The sequence below is a fragment of the Megascapheus bottae genome, chromosome 1 (genome assembly GCF_031878675.1).
Source record: "Megascapheus bottae isolate mThoBot1 chromosome 1, mThoBot2.hap1, whole genome shotgun sequence".
NCBI lineage: Eukaryota > Metazoa > Chordata > Mammalia > Rodentia > Geomyidae > Megascapheus > Megascapheus bottae.
The window spans coordinates 2,590,135-2,611,954 of record NC_143509.1 but is presented as its reverse complement, the minus strand read 5'-3'; the positions used below and the strand labels follow the sequence as shown (position 1 = coordinate 2,611,954).

Sequence of the window (21,820 nt, the reverse complement as noted above, 5' to 3'; positions counted from 1 at the left end):
TATGTTCGTGTTTGGGTGACAGGCCAAGATGTCCACACATCTTGTAATGTGACCCTTGTGAGTGTGGGTATACACTAGAGCAAATGGGGTGCTGTTTATGTTACAGACTACATGTCTGGGGTGCAGGATCTCTGTGTAGAAGCTTTTCAGAGTGGGGTGTATGTGCATGCATGCACACGCGCGCGCGCGTGTGTGTAAATGCATGGGGGAAAAAGCATGGGGAGAGGTCCATCTGTATTCCTCCTCTCCCTCCAGTAGTTGCCACCTCACCAACCCCCACTGCCCTGCTCAGATCCAAAGTTCTTTTGGGGGGATGCAGTGTGTGCGCTGGGGATGGAACCCAGGGTTTCAGGAATGGAGGGACAAGAACTCTCTGAACAGCCAAGATTTCCCTCTGCCCTGATCTTGAGAACTCTGAAGATGGCATGATGGCTCTCAATTTTGCCAGCTGGTCTTTAGGTTCTTGGTTCTGGATGCTGGATTCTGGATCCTGGGTTCAAGTTCTACATACTAGGTTCTAGACTTTTGAGTTCTGGGTCCTAGAGTGTAGGTTCTTGGGTCTGGATTGTGGAACACAAGATCTTTAGATTCTGGGTCCTGCCTGTTTGAGTATGAATTCTAGGCTCGCTCTTTCTTTCTTTCTTTCTTTCTTTCTTTCTTTCTTTCTTTCTTTCTTTCTTTCTTTCTTTCCTTCTTTCTTTCTTTCTTTCTCTTTTGATTCAGAGGCTTGAACTCAGGGCCTGGGTGCTATCCCTGAGCTTTGGTGTTCAGGGCTGTCACTCAACCATTTGAGCCACAGCTCCACTTCTGGCTTTTTGGATAGTTTACTGGAGAAAAAGCGTTTCATGGACTTTCCTGCCTCGGATCTCAGCCTCCTGAGCAGCTAGGATTACAGGTGTGAGCCATTGGTACTCAGCTTTCTCTTTCGTTCTGTCTCTCTTCCTCGTTGCTGGAGAGCCCAGAGCCTCCCGAGTGACATCCACAGTCCCCTGGAGAATCTGGATGGATTCCTCACCCTGGAGTTCTCAAGGCCTAGAACTCCTAACGCGGCCACCACCGGATCCTCCCAGAAGAATGGATGCAGAGCCACAGGCGACCACCAGGGGCCGCCCTTGGCCCAGGTTTGGGGCTGGGCTGACCTAACCGGGCAAGGAGTCCGGGGACCAGGGTGGCCTGGCTTGACCCAATCTTTTTCCCTGGCGAGGGGGCGGGGCGCACCTCGCCGGGCAGGAGCCCGGCGTGTCCATCGGCGGACACCTGGACCCAGCACCCCCGGAGAGTCCCCCCACTAGGGCCCCCCCCCAGCATCCAGAATTAGGGAAGGAGGGCGAAGGTTCGGGGGTCTGGGTCACCCCCGAGGCTTCGCTCCGTGGGTGGAGGTGCTGGCTGGGCCCGACAAAGTCTTCACGAGCCAGACAGCGCGTCCCCGACGCGGCCCTCTGCGCCGGGCCCTGGGAATGGGGGTGTCTGTGCCCACGTGTGCCAGGGGTCACTTTCTCAGGGTGTGAGTCCCGTGGGAGTGGCACGGAGTGTCCCCTCGGTCCATCTCCGCCCTCGCCCACTCTGCCTTCCTCCTCATCGCCTCCCCACGTGGTGTCTCTTTCCTCTTCGAATCTCCTTTCTGACCCCCCCCCCAACTCCTCTGTTCGGGTCTCTCTCCATCTCTCCCCCCGTTCCTCCCCCTCCCCCTTTATCTCTCTTCCTGTCTCACCGCCCCTCCATCTCTCCCTGACTCGGGCCCGGCTCCAGGTGTGTGGATCCGGGTGGGTCCCGGGACAGCAGCAGTCCCTGGGCCCAGGGCGCCAGGGTGAACAATGCCTCATTCACGCGGCCCCGCCGGCGCCATGGCAACGCGCCCGCCCCGCCCTCCCCGCGCGTGCCAAGAGGATGCCATGGTTACGTCAGGCGCGCGCCCGCCCCGCGCGCCCGCGAGCGCCCGCGCGCGCGGCGCCGCGCTTGCCAGGCTGGGCCGGCAGGGGGCGCCCGCGCGCAGCCTCGGCCTGGAGTCAGGAGGGAGCCTCTCAGAGAGCCGTGCCTCGGTTTCCCCATCTGTGACACGACCGGGTGCCTCAGTTTCCCCACCTGTGAAGTGGCAGGGGTGTCAGGCACAGAGTCGTGGGGCTACACGCATGGGTCGCTGGGGTTTTTGGGGGAGCAGTGTCCCCAGGGTATGGAACTGCGGTGTGGTTAGGATGTAATGATGTGTGTCTGGGTGGTTGTGGTGTGTGTGCGTGTGCGTGTGTGTGTGTGTGTGTGTGTGTGTCAGAGTGCACTGTGGTGGGAGTCTGTGGTTGGGGTGTGGTTGTGAGTTCATGTGACTGCATCTGTTTAAGTGCTCTTCTGTGTGTGTGTGTGTGTGTGTGTGTGTGTGTGTTGTGGGGTGGTGTGACTGTGAATTCGTGTGGCTATTATGCGTGTGAGGTTTGTGTTCACAAAGTCATGTTTGAACCGAGGTGGAGGCCTAGCAGAGCCCCCCTCACCTGAGTGCCTCCTGCTCCTGGCACAGAACTGGGGTGCCCAGCTGCCGGGGACCTCAGACTCCCTACAGGTTCAGGAGATCCCCAGCTGATGAATATTCATGAGATGGGGGGGCTGGCACCCACCACCAACAGCTGCGCTCCCATTAGCCCCGCCCCACTAGGCTTACTCTACTCCAGAGGAGGGGGGGCTGTCAGTCTCTCTGTCCCAGGCTCTGAGAGACTCTGGGGAGACCTGGGGGGGACCTAGGGGGAAATCAGGGCGGGTGGGGGTCTGTGTGTGCAAGCTGGTGAGCTGTGAGGGGCTCTGGAGATTGCCACCGATGTAGGATGCTGTCACCCAGCTTTGGGGTGTGTGCATTCAGGGGAAACTGTGGGCATTGTGGCCATGTGAGGGACCTGGGCCTCTGTCACTTGCCACAGGGAGACCCTGGGCGTGGGCCATCCAAGTGGTTTTGACCAGCGGTCTGTGCCTGCTGGCTTGCTTCCTCAGATCTGGGACAGCTGTGGGCCCCACCCTGGGGTGACAGCGAATGGAACCATTTCCCTGCCTTGTGACCTCTCAGGGTGGTGACTCTCCGTGGCCACATGGCTGGCACAGCTGCGGGGAGCGTGTCAGGGTGCCTGAGCTGGCCAGCATGCGTTAGGTGCACACAGGGCTTTCCACTGCTTTAGCTACCCACGGACAGGGTGGAGACGGAGCTGTGATGTTCTCTGTGTAGGGGCACAGCGTGACAATGGCTTTGTTGTTGTTGTTGTTGGAGCCGGTCTTGGGGTTTGAACACAGGAGCTGATGGCTGACCTTGACCTTTTTTTTTTTTTTTGCTCAAGGCTCATATTTTTGCCATTTGAGTCACAGCTTTGCTTCCAGCTTTTTGGTGGTTCATTGAATATGAATCTCATGGACTTTCCTGCCGTGGCTGGCTTTGAACCACTATCTTCAGATCTCAGCCTTCTGAGGAGCTAGGATGACAGACATGAACCATGGATACCACACAGTGGATCCAGCTGCACCCCTAGATTTACTCAGAGGAACTGAGGGGACTCCTGATGTGTGTGTGTGGTGTCATTGGCCTGAGATTGGACACAGGGAAATGTAAACCCCACCCCCCCAAGACAGAGTCTGTTCTCCTGCCTGGCTTCCTTCCCCAGCCTGGTTTTGGGGAGAAGCTTCTGGAAATGGCAAGGACAAGTTGGGTAAGGGTGAGCGGGGAATCTGGATTATAGCTAGGTGGCCCCAGAATACTCTGGGCCTCAGCATCTAACACATATGGCTGAATCTTGGACAAAGCGTGGCCTCCTCACCCCCTCTGGCACCTATACCCGAGACAGCAGAGTGGCACAGCCCCAGTGGCAGCACACAGAGGCCCCATTCAAGACCCAGGGCCAGGTTTCCAGGACGGGTGGGTCTCCTCAGGCTGACTGCAAATGAAATATTTCCCTAACTCCAGAGGAGGCCTTGGCTGGCTGAGGTGTGTGTGTGTGTGTGTGTGTGTGTGTCCCTACCTGTACAGCTAAGTGTGGCCTTCGTGTCCCCATTTCTGACTTGGAGATATTGGGGTTCAAATAACTTTGTATGTGACCAAGAGTCCTTATTCTTCAAAAGTAACGTTATTTTTAATTTATTTGTTTATTCTGGTGCCACTATTGAGCCTTGAACTCAGGACTTTAGTTGCTTGCTCAACCTGTACTTTGCCAATTGAGCCACGCCTCCAATTTGACTTTTGCTAGTAGATTACAGATGGAGTTCAGCTTCTGCCTTTGAACCTTAATCCTTCAGGTCTCAGACTCCTAAGTAGTTAGAAAAAGCTGAGAGTGAGAGTTCAAGCCCCAGTACTGGCGCACTTTTTTTCCTTTACTTATTTGGGTTGGAAGTGTGGCTTAAGCCATAGAGCATCTGCCTAGCAAGCATAAAGTTCTGACTTCAAACTCTAGTACTGCAAGGAAAATATTTACTTGGAAAACAAAACAAAACAGAACTCAGGGCCTTAAGTTTGTCAGGCCAGCGCTCTACCACTTGAGCCCAAACCGCAGACCCTTTTGCTTTTTTCTAATAGGATCTCACATTTGTGCCTGGGTTGGTCTGAATCTTCCTCCTGAATAGCTAGGGCTACGGGGGCTTTCGCCACAGCATTCAACTCTCATTGGTCGAGAGGGGATCTGTTTTTTGCCTTGGTGCTTGAACTAGAGAACGTGCACTACCAAGCATTCTACCCTTTGAGCCATAGCCCCAATTCTAATTTTACTTTTGAAATAGGGGCTCACTTAGGGAGCTAAGGCTGACTTTGAACTTGTTAACTCAGTCAAGCCAGTGGCCCGGATCACAGGCCTAGATTACCATGCCCTGCCTGTGGTATTAGTTAATTATTCTAGGTGTTGAAGATGGAACTCAGGGCTTTGCACGTGCTAGGGCAAGTAAGCTACCAGGAAACCACGCCCCTACCGTGGAACCACGCCCCCACAAAGAAACACACCCCTTCTGAAGAGCCACGTCCCCAGGCTCCCGCTGCAAACCACGCCCCCACGCTGCAAACCACGCCCCCGCTACTGAGCCACGCCCCCTGGAGCCACGCCCCCAGCCTGTCCTTGTGTGACTTTTTGTGCTTTGCTAGGCATGATTTTAAGGACATTTATGTGTCTGCCATGGGTCTGTGTCATAGCTGGTTGAGATTTCTGTGTGTGTGTGTGTGTGTGTGTGTGTGTGTGTGTGTGTCTTTGCCGCTTGAGTTATTATTCATGGAGCCAGTGTCGATGTTGACCTTTGTGAGGACAAACATGTCCATGTGTGACCTGTCTGGATTGGTGGAAGTGTGGGTGGCTATAGGATGTTCTGTGCAGAACGCGCGTGCGCACGCATGTGTGTGTGTGCTTGTGTGTGTGTGTGTGTGTGTGTGTGTGTGCTGGAAGGTGTGGGGACTTATCTAAGTGCCCTAAGTGTATATGATGCTGAATGTTGTGTGAGCCCTTGAGTGGGGAGAGGAGGGGGAAGAGAAGGAGGAGGAGGAGGTAGAGGAGGTAGAGGAGGAGGAGGAGGAGGTGGAGGACGAGGTGGAGGAAGAGGAGGAGGAAAAGAGCAGGGGGAAAAAGAGAGAAAGCAAGAGGAGGAGGAGGGGAAGAGGAAGCAGAGTGGGGAGCACGGTCTGGGTTCCGGGGTGTCTGATTGCCTGTGCTCCTGTGATCCCCTGTGGGAGCCTCTGCCTGTCCCCATGTGTGCCATGTGGCCATGAGAGCCCTGCCAGGTGTGTCCCAGAAACTGGAAGCTGCACCCAGTCCCATTTGGGGCTTCCAGCCCAGGACAGGGCTGGGAGGGGTGCGGTGGGCATAAAGCTAAGATCCCAGGTCTGAAGGGCTGGGCAGAGGGGCCTTCTTGGGAAATGGGCATCCCAGTCTTGCCAGATGGGTAGACCCAGAGCACCCTTTTATCCCAGCCTGGCATCACCCGCAGCCTAGTTTTCTATGCCAATTGTTTTGCCCACCTCCCCCAGAGGCCTGTCCTGCTGCCAAGCAGCCCTGGGGCCCAGCACTGCCTGCTCCACCTTCCATGGCCCGGGACAGAGCCGCCAGAGCCCAGATGTTCCAGCTCTCCCTCCACTGCCCCTGGCATCCGGGCCAGGTAGTGCCATGCGCCTGCTTCCCCCCCCCCACCTGCGTGGTTAAGAACACACCTGCTGCCAGCTGCAGCCAGGTGTGCAGCTCCACTAGGGGGGAATGTGGGGGATTCCAGCTGTGGCACCCCAGCTGCGCCCAGTCCCCTGACAGCAACCCCCTCTGCCTTCTCTCCAGGGCCAGGTGCACCCCAGGATTGGGTATATCCTGTGCATGGGGGGGGCACAAGGAGGCCTCTCTGCCTCCCCATGCGAGCGCTCCCAGCTGAACGCTGAGGAGGGGCCTTTGTGTGGAGCCAGGATAAAGACCAGGACAGCTGGGGTTTCGGGCTTCTGTTTGCAGAGGGACAGAGAGGGCCCACTTGACTCCCTTGAAGCCCCAAGCTTCCTGCCAGCTTCATGCAGGTCCCAGCACACCCAGTATCCCCTCACCTGGCGTCACTGACCCCAACACCTGTCTCCTAAGATGAACACTGATGGTTCACACCTGTCATTCTAGCTACTCAAAAGGATGAGATCTGGAGATCCTGGTTCAAACCCAACTGGGGCAGGAAAATCCTTAAGACTCTTATCTCTAATTAACCACAGACCCACCACCCACCAGAAAACAAACAAAAAAAAACCCCAGGAGTGGAGCTGTGGCTCAAGTGATGGAGTGCTAGCTTTCAGCACAAAAACTCAGGGATAACACCCAGGCCCTGAGTTCAAGTCCCAGGACTGGCACATGGTGCAAGTGCACACACACACACACACACACACACACACACACACACACACAGGACTCCAAGCCTCAAGCCTCATCAGGGTCCTAACACACCAGGGCGTCACCCAGAGCCATGGATCCCCCAAATATCTTCCTCTCCCCCGGGGCCATCCAAGCCTTATTGTGTACACCTGTCCCCAGACCCTTCTTCCGAGCATGACAACCTTTCTTGGGGCTCTTGAAGGCCCCTGGACCCTTCCTTCCTGGTTCCTGACTGTTCCCCATGCGCCTCACAATCTGAATCTGCATCACCCTTCTTCAGAGCCCCCACATAGCCCTTTCTTGCTCTATGCCCCCCACCCCCTTGCCCTGCCCTGTCCTTCCGGGAGCCCCCTTCCCCACCCCCTCCTCACAGGCTGAAACTTTAACCGGTGTTAAAAGTTTCTGTTTACGAGAAGCCCTTGAATTTTTAAGGACATATCGATTCCTTCCCTCCTCAGGCTTTGCTCCGTCTTCCCTGGCTGCAGCCTGCATGGCGGCCAGAGGCGGCAGTGGTCAGGCCTGTCATGGCAAGGAGCCCAGACGACAGACTTACAGACGTACCACCCACTCACAGCCCAGAGACCGGCTCCCTCCACTCCCCCCCCACCTCGAAGAACCACACCCTGTTCTGTGGGTACCCATTCTGGCCATGTGAGTCCTCACAAGGGTCTCAGACATCCCCCCCTCCACGGAGGGATACCCCTTTAGACAGAGTCACACCCACAGGTACTTTTCTGCCTCCTTTTTACTTTGTGTCTTTACTGGGGCTTGAACTCAGGACGTTACACTCTTGCTTAGCATTTTTGTGTGTGTGTGTGCCAGTGCTGGGGCTTGAACTCAAGGCCTGAACACTGTCCTTAGGCTTTCTCAAGGTTAGAGCTCTACCACTTGAGCCACAGCGCCACTTCTGGATTTTGTTTTGTGTGTGTATGTGGCACCGAAGAATCAAAGCTGTGTCTTTGTGCATGCTAGGCAGGTACTCTGCCGCTAGGCCACACTTGTGCCTGGCCCCTCACTTAGCCTTTTCATCCAGGACTAGCGCTCAACCACTGGAGCCACAGCTCTGCCTCTGGCTTCTTGGTGGTTAACTGGGGGGAGAAGAGAGTCTCAGATTTGTCTGCCCAGGGCTGACTTTGAACTGTGATGCTCAGATCTCAGCCTCATGCATAGCTGGGATGACAGGCCATACTGCCCGGTTCTTTCTGCTTCCTAGGGTCCTTGCAGACCCCCCCCCCCATTTTGGCCACCCACACTGTGTGACACTTGGGAAGACCCAGATGCATGGCGGGAGGCTCTTGTCCCAGATATTCAAGCTTTCTCCACCCTTGTGCAGGCCCAAGGGGTCAGGGGGACCTGCATGCTGGCCTGGATGCCCCATGACCCCACTTCCAGTCAGAATGAACTTCCAACCATCTCCTCCACCCCAGACACCTGTGGGTGGTCCGTCCAAGGGCAGTGTTCGGTCTTGTGCCCACGATAGCCTTAGTGTTGGTAAAACACTCATCTAGCTCACAGACACGTGTGAACGCACAACATGCTGACCCCTGGCTGTCCCCCAGATGCCGCTGGGGGATCTGCAGCAGACATCATGGACATCTTCCTTTAGGGACAAATGGGGACCATGTATGTGTAAGGGATGTTTACACACACACACACACACACACACACACGTGAGCTTGCATACAGGGGTTCCAAGGGCACAGTATGGGCCTCTACACACTCACACAAGCACCCACATGCAAACCCACACCCACAGGTACCAACACCTCAACCAGATAACACATAGCTGAGAATTGCCACAGCTTCTAGGCCCGGGAGGCCTGAAACACCTGGCATTAGGTGGGAGTCAGTCCTGTCCTGACATGAGGTGCCTGGAGGCTGTGGGCACCATCTCCACCCACCCCAGGGGTCACCTACTGCCTCTCCTTCAGCCCCTGATGCAGACTCCCCAGCACTTACTGTGGAACTCTGGATCTCCTGAGTCTCCTGCGTGCTGAGATTACAGGCATGCACAACCGCACACAGCCTGTCTTCCTGCCTAACTTTGCAAGTGGAGAGTTATGAGGTGGACAAGAAACGCTGGGACTGCTGGGCCTGGCTGGTATCCATCTATAATCCCTGCACTAGAGAGGTGAGGCAAGAGGTTTTGAGGGTAACCTGTGCTACAAAACAAGAATCTGGACGTGGCACTGTGGCTTAAGAAGTAAGGTGGTAGCCTTGAGCTGAAGAGCTCAGGGACAATGCCCAGGCCCAGAGTTCAAGCCCCATGACCAAAACCAAACAGAATCAAGAGTCTGTTTCAAGGGAAAAAAAAAAAAAAAAAGGAAAAAGAAAGAAGTGGGGCATCAGTGGCTCATGCCTGTAATTCTAACTTCTCAGGAAGCTGAGATCTGAGAAGCACAGTTAACTAGCAAGAAGCTGGGAGTGGAGCTGTGGTTCAAGCATGAACCTTGTCTGAAAAAAGCTAAGAGGCAGTGCCCAGGCCCTGAATTCAAACCTCAGCACACACACACATACACACACACACACACACACACTATAGGCTTCTGCCATCTGAGACCCCATGAGGGCCCCCTAGAGGGGGGCTGCCAGCCATCTGAGTATTCAAATTGTGGGTGTCTCACACCTGTGATCCTAGATCCTAGCTACTCAGGAGGCTGAGATCTGATGATCACAGCTCAAAGCCAGCCTGGGCAGGAAAATCTGTGAGATTCCTATCTCCAATGAGCCACCAAAAAGCCAGAAACGGAGCTATGGCTCAAGTGGTAGAGCACCCCATCCTTGAATGAAAAAGCCAAGGAAGAACACTCAGGCCCTGAGTTCAATCCCTAGTGCCAGCACACAAGAAAACCCCCAAAACTGTGGGTGGAGGGAGCCCTGAGCCAGAGTACAGCCAGGTAACGGTGTGTCCCCCTGTACTGAGGTATGACAACATAGCCAGCAGGGTCTGAATGTTTCCCAACTCTTTGTGTGTGTGCAGGTGTGAGCCTGTGTGTGTGTGTGTGTGCGCGTGTGTGTTGCTAGGGCAGTGTGTCTATGTCAAGGTACTGTGGCTGAGTTGTGTTGGTGTGTTGGTGTGTGTGTGTGTCCTGCAGGAGTGTGTCGGTAGGTGCTTGTTGGTGTAGATCTGCGTGTGTGTGGCGATGCGTCTGTCATCCGTGGGGCGTGTCAGTGATCGACATTGGCACCGTGGGCAGGTTGCCCTTCTGTTGTCAGTGTGTGTGTGTGTGTGTGTGCGTGCGCGCGCGTCCCCGTGGACGTGGATGTCTGTGCGTGCTTTGTGGCTGGAAGGAGCCATCGGTGGCCGGCGACCATCGCGTTGTGTTCTGTTCTGTACGTGACACGAGTGTCAGGGTCCGAGTCCGGGCTGTGGCTGCTGCTGCGGCTGCGGCGCGCGCGTGTCAGCGCGGGGGGCCAGCGCGTGTGGGCGTGCGTGCATGTGCGTGTGCATGCATGCGTGTGTGCATGTGTGTGCGTGCATGCATGCGTGTGTGTGAGTGTGTGTGAGTGCGTGCGCGCCGCGGCCGCCCGCGCGCCCCTCCCCGCGCCCCTCCTCCCGCCCGCCCGCGCCCGCCCGCTCCCTCTCCCCGGAGTGCGTCGCTTCCAAACTTTGTCTAAACTTTCACTTTCACAGCGCGGCGGCGGCGGCGGCGGCGGCGGCGGCGGCGGCGGCGGCGGCAGCGGCGGCGGGCGAGGTGACGGCCGGGCGGCGGCGGCATGGAGTAGACGCGCGGCGGCGGCGGCGGCGGCGGCGGCGGCGGACGCGAGAGGCAGCGGCGAGCGCGGCGGCGGCGGCGGCGGCGTGGGGCGCGAGAGGCGGCGGCGGCCGCTGGAGCAGCCGGCGGGGCCGAGGCGGCGATCGGAGAGCGCGGAGGGAGCGGCGCGCGCGGGGCCGAGCGCAGGGCCGAGGGCCGGACGGGCACCGCGCGGCGGAGGCCGGAGGAGCCGCAGCCGCAGCCGGAGCCGGAGCCGGAGCCCGAGCGCGATCGCCGCCTGCCGGGCCTCCCCTGGCCACGGCCGGCCGCCGCGCTCCCGCCCGGGCGCCCAGCGATGTACTCCCCGTACTGCCTCACCCAGGTACGGGCCGCCGCCCCCGCGCGACCCGGGGGAGGGAGCGGGCGTGGGGGCCCCCCCGGGGCGGACCCGCCGAGGGGCCGCACGGACGGGGGAGGCGCACGGACTGGGTGGGGGACGCCGCCTGCGAGTCCCCCCAACCGCGGGCCGCCCAGGGGGGTCGGGGCACGCGTGCGGGCGTCACGGTGCGCGTGCGAGCCCGGCCGCCCCGCCGTCTCCCGCCGCGTGCGTGGCGCTGCCTTCCGGGGGGCCCCCGCGGGGCGGGGAGCGAGCGCGTGGGAGATCGTGGTGGTGGTGGTGGGGTGGGGGGAGGACGGAGCGCGCGTGTGCCCGGCCTGCCTGCGGGGAGCCCGGCGGCTCCGTGGGCGGCGCGGCGTGGCCGCGGGCAGCCTTGGCGAGAGTGACAGGACCGCGGTGCCCGGGGCGCAGAGGGAGCCCCGGGGGCGGGTGGCATTCCCCAGGGCGGGCGCCGCGGTCCCCGAGGGTGGCACTGCCCCGGCGTGCTTGGCCGCTGCCCCGGCGTGCGGCCGGGGGGTGCCCTGGGCGGGTCGCAAGCGGCCCGGGCGTCTCCCCAAAGTCTTTGTTCAGGCCTCACATGGGAGCGGGGCTAAGAAAATGGCGGGGCTCCCAAATTTCAGAGGGGCAGAGGAGGGGAGGGAAGGACGGGCGCGCTGCCAGCCCCGGGGAGGGGGGCTGTGCCTCTCAGCCCGACCCTGGATGTTGCAGCCGCTAGTTCACCTCCCCCCCCCTCCCCAGCCCTCCCCAAACTTTCCTTGGCGCAAACTTTCCGGGTCTCCAGCGACCTGGGCCGTGGTGGAGTTGGACCTGGCAGGATTCAGGGAGGGGTGCGGGGGGTGGGGGAGAGCCTGTCCTGCCTGCCACCCTCCAGGCGAGAAGGGCGGGAGTTGGACTCGCGGGTCCGATCGATCGATCGTGCCCGGGTCTGGCCGGCCTTGCCGTCGGGGCAGCGGCGGGAACAACAGCGCCCACCTTGGCGCGCGGCGAGACAGCGCCGTCCCGCCTCCGGCGAAGTTTCTGGTGCCTGCGATCCGGTGGAAGCCGTGGCCGGGCACCCGCGTGCCCTGCCACCTGGCTTTTCCTAGGCCACAGCCTGAGGCCCTGAGAGGGCACGGGAGACTTCACCCCTGCCCCGCGGTGCCAGGCTGCAGCTGATAATGCAGACTGGGGCCCGAGGCGACACCTGGGGCTGCCAGGCAGGTTTGTCTCTGGGGACTTCTTCAAGCCAGGCCTGGGGGCGCTGACTGTCTCCTCTGCTTACCCATGTGCCGAAGGTGCCCTCCCGCAGGCTTGGGGTGGGCATGAGAAAGGCATGCCAAGTCTGGAGGAGCGAGAGAATTTCTGGAAGAGTTGGTGATCTGGACTCTCCAGCGGCCACCACCCTCCCTCCAGGGTTAGCCGTGGCTGAAACACACGTGTCCCAGCGCGTGTGTGAACATGTTCCCTGGGGGAGAATAACACATGCATATATCTCAGTGCACGCGCAGGTGAAAGTGGGGGACCCCCGCAATGTGAGCTGGACTCTCCCCGAATCCAGACTTCTAAACCTGGTGGTCGTGCGCAGCCAGCTGTGGCTTGTCTTGAGGGTGACACTGGGCTGGCCTGGGTGATTGTGTCTGGAGTTCTAGTATGACCAGGACCCCTTCCTCTTACCCAGCCTCTTGTTCACCAGCCTGCCAGCCGGCTCCTGTACCAGGCCTGTTTCCTGAACCCCTTGCCTGCGGTTTGGGCGAGACACCCACCTTCTAGATTTTACCACACGCCTGAGTGAGAAACACACCAGCTGTATGAAGAGGAGTGGGGAGGAAGGGTCTCGGTGCCCTCCAGAGTTAGGGGGTGATGAATGGAGTTTGGCACTGTTGTACTCCAAAAGAGAGTATCTGAGGGAGCCTTAGCCTGAATGTGCCAGGCTGGCAGGGAGAGGGGGCAAGCATAGCTACACCAGCCTGTGGGCCCTGCACAGTGGGCAGGGAAACCCCTCAGCTCCGGGCAGGCGCTGTCGGCTGGTCAGCAGGGTTTGACTATTTCTTCTTGACAGCCATTTCTGCTTTTATAAAATTTTCTGTCTCTGTGACCTCTGCTTTTCTGAGTAAACCATTCTCTGGTCGTCTTTTTCTTTTTTCTCCTCACTCCTCTCTCCCTCTCTCTCTCCCTCCATCTGTCATCTTTTTTTTTTTTTTTTTTTTTTTTTTTTGCCATTTCTGGGGCTTGAACTCAGAGCCTGCACACTGTCCTGGGCTTTTTTTTTTTTTAATATTTATTTATTTATTTTTATTAAGGCTAGTGCCCTACTACTTGAGCCACAGCTCCACTAATGGCTTTTTGCTGGCTAATTGCAAGTAAGAGTCTAAAAGACTTTCCTGCCCAGGCTGGTTTTGAACCAGAATCCGCAGATCTCAGCTTCTTGAGTAGCTAGGATTACAGACGTGAGCCGCTGGCGCTGGGCTCCTTCTGTGTTCTGGATTTCTGTCTCTGGCCCCCTTGTCGTGTGTATTAGACCCCCCCCTCTCTCTTTTCATTTTTTTTTAAACCAAAATTGGCTTCGATTTTCAAGTCAATAAATGATTGAGCGGAAAGGAGCAGCGGGGCCCTGGCGGGGAGAGGCACTGTAGGTTAGGGGGAAGGGCAAGGGGGGGGAATCTCCTTCTAGAAAAAGCCTAGATATCCAGGCCGTCGGGCTGGGAAGTTTAGGGCCTTCTCAGCCACAGGCCTGAATCCCAGGCGGAGAAAAGAGATGGGCTGTGTTCACGGGGGCAACTCGACAGAGACACATGTGCCTGGGTGAGGTCTCTCTCTCTCTCTCTCTCTCACACACACACACACACACACACACATACACACCTCCATCGGCAGTGCCCGCCTACATGGAGACATTGTGTCCAGTCACACACGCACACACGCACGCACACAGATCTGTGATATGGGCAAACATGCATCTACCCCTTCAGATGGGTCTGCAGGCTGAGGGCTGCGGAACACATGAGCATTGAGCTTCACTGTGGACTTGGGTTCACAGTCAGCCAACACACACAAACATGGCTGGCCTCGGGAGCCAGCAGTCTTACGCTTGGACAAAGGCAGATTCAAGGGTAGGTTCACGTGTGCGCGCATGCGTGCACACGTGCATGCGCTTACAGACACACCCAAGCACGCACACGCCCTGCTCCCGGCTGTACAGACGCACGGACATGCAGACACTGGCAAAGACACAAAGGTGCCCACAGATAAGCCCATTCTCACGTGTGGGCCTTTGCCCATCTGCCCTGCCCCACCCCCCTCCCATAGAATGTTCTAGTATCTTTGTCTCTACTCAGCCGCGTGTATACATTTCCAACAAGGAGGGACCTTCCTGGTATGCCCCCCCCCCCACGCTGCTCACTTTCTCTCTGGGTCACAATGGCTACCCATCTGTCCCTGTGAGCTGCCAGTCTTTGAGTCAACTGGATGGTGACTTTGTGTGTGTGTGTGTGTGTGTGTGTGTGCGCGTGCGCGCTGGGGTTTGAACTCAGGGCCACTGCACATTCACTCAGCTTGCTTACTGGGCTGGCACTCTACCATTTAAATCCTGTGGCCGACCTGGCTTTTTGTTGGTTAACTGAACGTAGAATCTCACGGAATTTTCCTGTCCGCATCTGGCTTTGAACTGAGTTCCTCCGCTGAGTCTCAGCCTTCTGAGCATCTCGGGTGACAGGCGTGAGCTATCCGTGCCCAGCTTTGGGGCTGTCGCTTGATGGCGGGTTTCTCTCTGGCTCTGGCCACCTATGTATGCCACCCCAGCAGAGGCATGGAGCATAGGTTTAGGGCCAGGCTCTGATACTTTCTGCTGCTGGGCCGGGCTCTGCTGGGTTAATGGGGAAATGCTGCCCATTCTGAGTTCCCCTCTCTGAGAGAAGACACTGACACCCAGAGTCCTGACTATAGCCACAAATGTGTTACGTGGCCTCTGTGGCTGTGAGATAGAGGCTGTGCGAGCAGAGGCCAAAGGGCTACACGTAGCCCTAAGTCAACAGCGGGTTTTAACCCGCTTGGCTCTAACCTGTCTTAATCTTATGACTAGAAGGGCAGGATTTTCCTGGTCTCCGAAGGCAGCCATGGCGGGATGTCATCGATGGCTTGGGCTGTGAGGAGATTCGACACAGTGTCTGGTCCACGGTGGGCTCAAGGAATGGAGAGGGCTCCATTATTATTTTGTTTGTCATCTTCCTGAGCCCCTCTCAATGTAGAGAGAATACTTCTGAGGGACAGAAGAGAAGGATTCCCTCCCTATGTGGAAACTCTGGTGGACTACCCGGAGGAAGAGACAAGGCAGCAGGGAGGCTGGCCGGTGGTGCAGCTCTTTTTCCCTGGCCTGGGAGTCTTGTAGTCCAAGAGGAGGGTTGACAGACTTTGGAGTAAAGGTGACAGTGGCACAGGGCAGAGTACCAGATGCCTTCCGAGGGACTGACAGAGGACAAAGGACACGTGCACGCGCGCGCGCACACACACACATCTCCAAATGGGAGCTGGACTAAGAGTCGTGGGCTTCCAGTGGTGGTGTCAGCAATAACCCCACGGCTTCAGGGCCATGAATAAATCATCACCTGAGTGTGGTCACCTGAACCCACATTGGGGCAGGAAGATTTCAGGCGTGTGAGCACTGTGGAGAGGAGCCTGGGATGGGTGTGCAGTCCTGGGGCTGTGGCTGCTGGCGAAATCCCTGCAGTAATCCCGGCTGTGTTTGTCTGTTCAGGTCGTTTTTGATCACCAGGACAGCATTTGAGGCCTTGAAATTTTTTTTTTCTCCCTCGTCAGGCGAAGAGAGGCAAGAACGCGCCACTGCCTTGTCATAGTTTGTTTCCAATATGGCACTTGGGAGAGAGTATTTACTGCCCCTTCCCCAAATCCAGGATTTGGAGGAGGGGGGGTGGAACGGGGACAGAGAGTTAGCTCTAAGGCATTATTGGGGTGCTCTCAGCTGGTCCAAAGCCGTTGGGCCCGCCATGTTCCCGTGGATTCCCGTGTCTGCGTGGGTTCCTGTCCACGTGTCTCCGTGAGCCTACCTGGTGACTGCAGAGTGTGGCACGCTCCCTGTCTCGTGTGTCTGGTGCAGGCATGGTGTGGGGGATGTGTGTCCCAGTTCACGTTCACGGGAAGGCCGCTGTGGGCTTTGGGTTGCGGTGTCTCCGTGGCCGGATCTCTGAGGCAAGTCCCACGGGGCCTGTGAAGCCTGTCCCTGTCCCCATCTTTGTGCTCCTGCCTGCTTCCTAGTGAAATGACAGTGTCTCCCATGTATAGCAACAGACTGACGTGTGTTCTTTTCTGGTGGCGGGTGGTCATGGTTGAGGCGTGTCGTGGGGCATCTCACTCAACGTGTTCACTGCCTGTCTGGGTCACTGAGTGCCACTTTTTCCCCATGTGTCATTGTACATCCCAGACTGGACCCTTTGTGGAGCTCGCCGCATGGCCCCCTCTTCCAGGCGTCCTTTTCGCCTCTCGACACCATTGCACGATGGCCCTTGTGGCAGCCAGGCGAGGGGCTTGCCGTTGGCCGGCCTCTCGTCTCTTCCCCTGAGTTTGTTCGGTGACGGGGGCTTGTCCAGAGCCCCTCCTGTGTCCCTGGCCCCGTGTGGACAGAAGCCCGTTGTGTGGCGAGGTGCGGTGTGTTTGGGCAACCCACAGCCCTCTCGCTGTCTGCCCTGCACATATGGATTTTGGCTTCTCTCTGTGGCCGCCCTGGCCTGCTAGCTGGGTGTACGGCTGTTTCTGTGGGGCCTGGTCCCTCTGTCCCACTAATCCCCACCCCCTGGCATCCCTGGCACAGCCAGGCCTGTAATTGGGTCCACTACCTCGGTCTCTCTGAGGCTCTGAGGGCACAGATTTGGAAACTGAGGCCCCCCTTTTCTTTCCTCTCTCTCTCTTTCTCTCTCTCAATCCCTCTCTTTCCTCCCTCTCTCCTCCCCTCCTCCCCCTCCTGCTCCCTCTCTCTCTCTCTCCTCTCCTGCCAAACGCATCTTGGCTCTGTCTGAATATCTCCTCCTCGATTTTTGGCTCCAGCTCTGGGCGCGCTCACTAAAGGAAGCAGGCCTAGCTCCCCTCCCCGCTGCCTCCCCCCACTCCTGAGGAGCCCCTCTAAGGGCTGGAGCGGGCCTCATGTAGAGGCCTAGGCCCCCCAAGTGAGACTGGCCAAGGAGGGGGGCACAGGCCCAGCGGGCGAGGGGGGGCAGGGTAAGCGGGGCCTGGTACTGAGAGGGGGCAGCGGGCTGGGTGACTGTGCTGCGTGGCTGGGCGGTCGAACGGGCAGGGAGGGGTCGGGGGGCACAGAGCTGGGGTGTCTGGCTTCTGGTGGGGCTGGCAGGCCTCTGCGAGGCACAGCTGTGCCCAGAACTCAGTTATGTTTGCCACTACCCATGTGGCTGTGCCAGCCGGGGAGGGGAGGTGGGTAGCGGGCACTGCGGCGCTCTGCAGCCAATCGGGAGGCAGGGTTGCACTGGGGAGCTCTCCCCCCACTGGGCCCCACCCTGAGGGGAGTCGGGGGGGTGATGGTGACCACCAGTGGGCAGGGGCAGTGCCTACCAACACCCCCCGCCAAGAAACCGCCCTCCCCTCCCCCATGGAAAGCTCAGTGCCAACCTTCCTGGCACAGATCAGGCAAAAGCGGGGTCTCTCTCTGTCCCCCCACCTGAATCTGTGAGCCAAGCTGGAGGAAAGGACGGAACAGAGGTGCGCCCCAGCCCCCCTCCCCGAGCCCCAGGAGGCGACTTTGAGTCTGAGGCAGGCAAGGACCCAAAGCACCAGGTGGGTCTGCACAAATATCGGCTTCGGTCAAATTGTCTGGTGTGGGGCTTTATTCCTCGTCCCCCCTTCCCCCCTCCGCTCCCCACCCCCATCACACAAAGTGACACACTTTCGCTGGTACATGCGGGCAGAAAAAAATCACGCTGCCACACGCTGGCACCTCTTTTTGCTTGTCAGGCCCGCGGGCGCGTGCACACGTGCGCGCGTGCGCACACACACACACACACACACACACACAAGCGTCCACAAAAGAGGCTCGCCCTACACACAGATACCTACAGACGCCCAACTGTTCCGCACCCATCCACGAGGTGTGACACACGCAGGGGGACGCACACGCACCACACGCACACCCTTACACAACCCCATGGCCTGAAGTCCAATGCAGACGGGCCTGGCCTCCCCTCCTCCCTCTCTCTCTCTCTCTCTCACACACACACACACACACACACACACACGTACACATACGATACACAGAACCCACAAACACAACAACGCACGCACAGAGGGAGACTATCAGATAGCAAGCATGCAGGTGTGTACACATGTGCACTGATAGCAACCCCCAGATAGACTGCCAACACCCAGCCGTACATAGGAACACGTGTGTGTGCAGATAACACATGCATGCACGCATGTCTCCCATCCCTGATATTATCAGGTAACATGTTTGGTCATCATACTGGCATTGTGTCTTGCTTAGTATCCTTTCATACACACGGTGGCCTTGTTCTAGATCCCCCAAATGTCAGTAGGACCAAGCTTGGAAACTGGTTTACAAACACACAGACACACAATGACACACACACACACACACACGTACACACAGCACATAGCCTATGAAGATAAGAGGCTGGCTGACTCTGTGTTACACAGTTTCACTCACCCACATCCAGGCACATGTCATCCGTGGAACCTTACAGAGATAAGGGTGACAACCACTCATGACCCCGTACCTGGCCCCAGCTGGCCACTTGGGAGATGAACCCGCGGGCCCCTCGGTCTGACCTCCCACAGCAGCTTTGGGGTTGTCTGTTTACCCCTGCTCTCTTCAGGTAGAAATTGGAATCCTGGTTTGTACAACTTCCATCCTGGGAGATCTCCATACCTGCCCCTGCCTAGAACATTACTGGACTTGAGATTTGTTTTCCATAGGCACACTTAATCCTTTGCTATTTATTGTTGTTTTGCAGCGCGAGGGTGGGAATCCAGCGCTTCATGAATGCTAGACAACTGATCTGTTGTAAAGTTATTCCCTTCACCCCCACCCCCCCGGCCAGCCGATTTGGCTTTTGATACTCCATTTCTGAACCTGGAAGAAGAAGGAGCAAAGAGATGTTTTTTTAACTTTAAATTCCATTTTTAAAAAAAAAAAAACTTTAGCTGGGCATCGGTAGTTCACACCTTTATCCCAGCTCCTCATGAGATCTGAGGGGTGAGGTTCAAAGCCAGCCTTGGGCAGAAAAGTCCTTGAGATTCTTCTATCCACTTAAGCACTAAAAAGCTGTATATGGAGCTATGGCTCAGGGGGTAGCGTGTTAACCTTGAGTGAGAAAACAAAAACAAGAACAAGCAAGAGTGCAAGGCCCCGGGCTGGGAGTTTGGCCTAGTGGTAGAGTGCTTGCCTAGCATGCACGAAGACCCGGGTTTGATTCCTCGGTACCACATACATAGAAAAAAGCCAGAAATGGTGCTGAGGCTCAAGTGGTAGAGCTCTAGCCTTGAGAAAGTCCAAGGACAGGGCTCAGGCCCTGAGCTCAAGCCCAGGACTGGCAGCAAAAAAAAAAAAAAAAAAAAAAAAAAAAAAGAGTGCAAGGCCCTGAGTTCAAGTCTTTGTACTTGCACAAAAATAAAATAAAGTTAAAAATTAAAAAAAAAGACTTTGAAAAATAGTGTTTGGTTTGATAGATGATAAACTTGACACTCCAAGGAGATCTGTTTGGGTCTGGGGCAAGGGGGCCGGGGGTGGGGGAGAGGAGAGGGAAAGTGACGGAGCCAGTGGATTGGTCTTTATTTCCAATGGCACAGAATTACAATGAGTTCCCTGATCTTTTTACTAAATTATCTGTGTACTGTTCTACCCCACTTGCGCTCTTGTACACTTAGATCTTCCATCCATGGCTTGTAAAAATTTAGGGGATCCCACCTACAACACCCCCACTAGCCCAGCCTCCCCTCTCCACTGTATGGCATCATGCCTTCTCCCACACCTTCGCCAGGCACCCAGCCGGAGCCCGCGTGCTCGGGGCGCAGCCAGGGGGCCTGTGCATTCCTTCAACAAATATTTACCAGCCACCTCTTGGGTGCTGGCCCTGTTCTAGGCCCCCGGGGGCTCGGCAAGGAGTAGAACTGGTAGAAGTGCCAGGCCCAGGGTGGGAGGGCAGGACACTGATAAACAAGGGAATGCCCTGTCTTTGGAAAGGAGTGCTAGGTATGATGGGAAAAAGCCTAGGCTGAGGCTGGGGAGGGTGGGGAGGGCAAGGAGCAGGGTTGGGGGGGGGTCTGTGCTAGAGAGGAACCAGAGGGAGGATTCTGATTTTGTGTTGCGATTCTCCTTTGTGGTATCACCCCAATATTGCCGTTTGAGCCTCTCTCTCTCTCTCTCTCTCTCTCTCTCTCTCTCTCTCTCTCTCTCTCTCTCTCTCTCTCTCTCTCTCTCTCTCATTTTTGGTGCCAGTCCTGGGGCTTGAACTCAGAGCTTAGGTGCTATTCTTTTTCACTCAAGGCTGGAGCTCCACCACTTGAGCCACGTCTCTCCACTTCTAGCTGGTTAATGAGATAAGAGTCTCGCAGCCTTTTCATGCCCAAGGCTGGCTCTGAACTTGGATCTTCAGATCTTAGCCTTTCAGAGCAGATAGGATGGCAGATGTGAGGCACCCTGGTGCTTTGCTAGTCTCTGCCATGGGCAAGCTAGAGGTTAAAAAGGGGGTCGTGTGGGCCAGGAGTTTGGCCTACTGGTAGAGGGCTTACCTGGCATGCACAAAGACCCAGATTCCATTCCTCAGTACCACATATGGAGAAAAGCTGGAAGTAGTGCTGTGGTTCAAGGGGCAGAGTGCTAGCCTTGAGGAAAAAAGCCCAAGGACAGTGTCAAGGTCCTGAGTTTAAATCTCCGGACTGGTAAAAACAAACAAACAAACAAAAGAGGGGGTAGTATGATTTAATATGGTTGCCTCCACCATCCATCTATAGTGACCCCCAAATCTGGTTTCTTTCAGCCTACTACAGTTGGCTTTCATCGTTCCATTTGGACATACCCTCTGAGAATAAGATGGCTGGGGCTTTTCCTGTGCAGAATCCTGGGCAGCGATGGGCACTGAGTAATCTCAACCCTGGCATTCTGAGCCAGGGGGTGGGGTGGGGGCAGCTGGTGGCCCAGAGTGGCACTTCCACCTGGGCCCCTCAATTTAGCTCCCCCGGGGCGGGCCCAGTTTATTTTTACCCTAGCATGTCAACCCTGGCAGTACCAGGCTGTGCCATCTTTATAGAATCTTGGGGATCTGCCCAAAGTTTTAGGGGGACCTTGCTTTGCCTGCTGGGCCTTCAATTCTCGACCGAGTCTCAGACTGTCTGTACCCCATAAAACGCTAAAGGTCCAGGACTGTAGGCTAGGGGCTGGTGAGGTCGGGCCTGGTAGGTTGGCAACAAGCTACCATGCCCAACTTGGTGGCATTTGGTTTGGCCTCCTGCCTGCCTGCCACCCCCATCCCATGCCCGGGCAGAGCTGAACGGCTGTGACTGCCAGTCTCCATTTTGAAGGTGGGGGTAGAGGGTGCCTTTGAGCCCCCAGCTTGCCCCGGCCACCTGGGGCTTGTCCCTTATGCCTGAGCCCTAGAAAAGCCTGGGTTGCATTGTCTGCTATCCCTTACAGCCTGGAGTTTGGCAAGAGTGCCCGCCTGGCTTCCATCTTCCCCGTCCTTCCCTCCCTTTCTCTCTCTCCACTTGTAATGGCTCACAGTATATGCCCTCCCCCCGTTCCCCGCCCCCCCCACACCCAAGGTGCCAGCTTCATTTTCAAAGCCACCATTGCCCTGAGTCCTCCTCTGCCGACTATGACTGGGACCTGGGAAAAGGAGTTTGGGAAGATGGGGCATGTGAGCACTGGGGGGCTCTTTGGGGGGGAGGGG

The 21,820-nt window shown here is 57.1% G+C and overlaps 1 protein-coding gene across 1 annotated transcript in view; it reads left to right on the top strand.

The window, feature by feature from the left end:
- Nucleotides 1-10,613: 10,613 nt before the first annotated feature.
- Nfix (nuclear factor I X) overlaps nucleotides 10,614-21,820 on the top strand; it is a 94,161-nt gene continuing 82,954 nt past the window's right edge. The window contains exon 1 of the mRNA XM_090336225.1: nucleotides 10,614-10,904. Coding sequence (XP_090192351.1) covers nucleotides 10,878-10,904 — 27 coding nt within the window. The 5' untranslated portion in view covers nucleotides 10,614-10,877. The remainder of the gene's footprint in view (nucleotides 10,905-21,820) is intronic.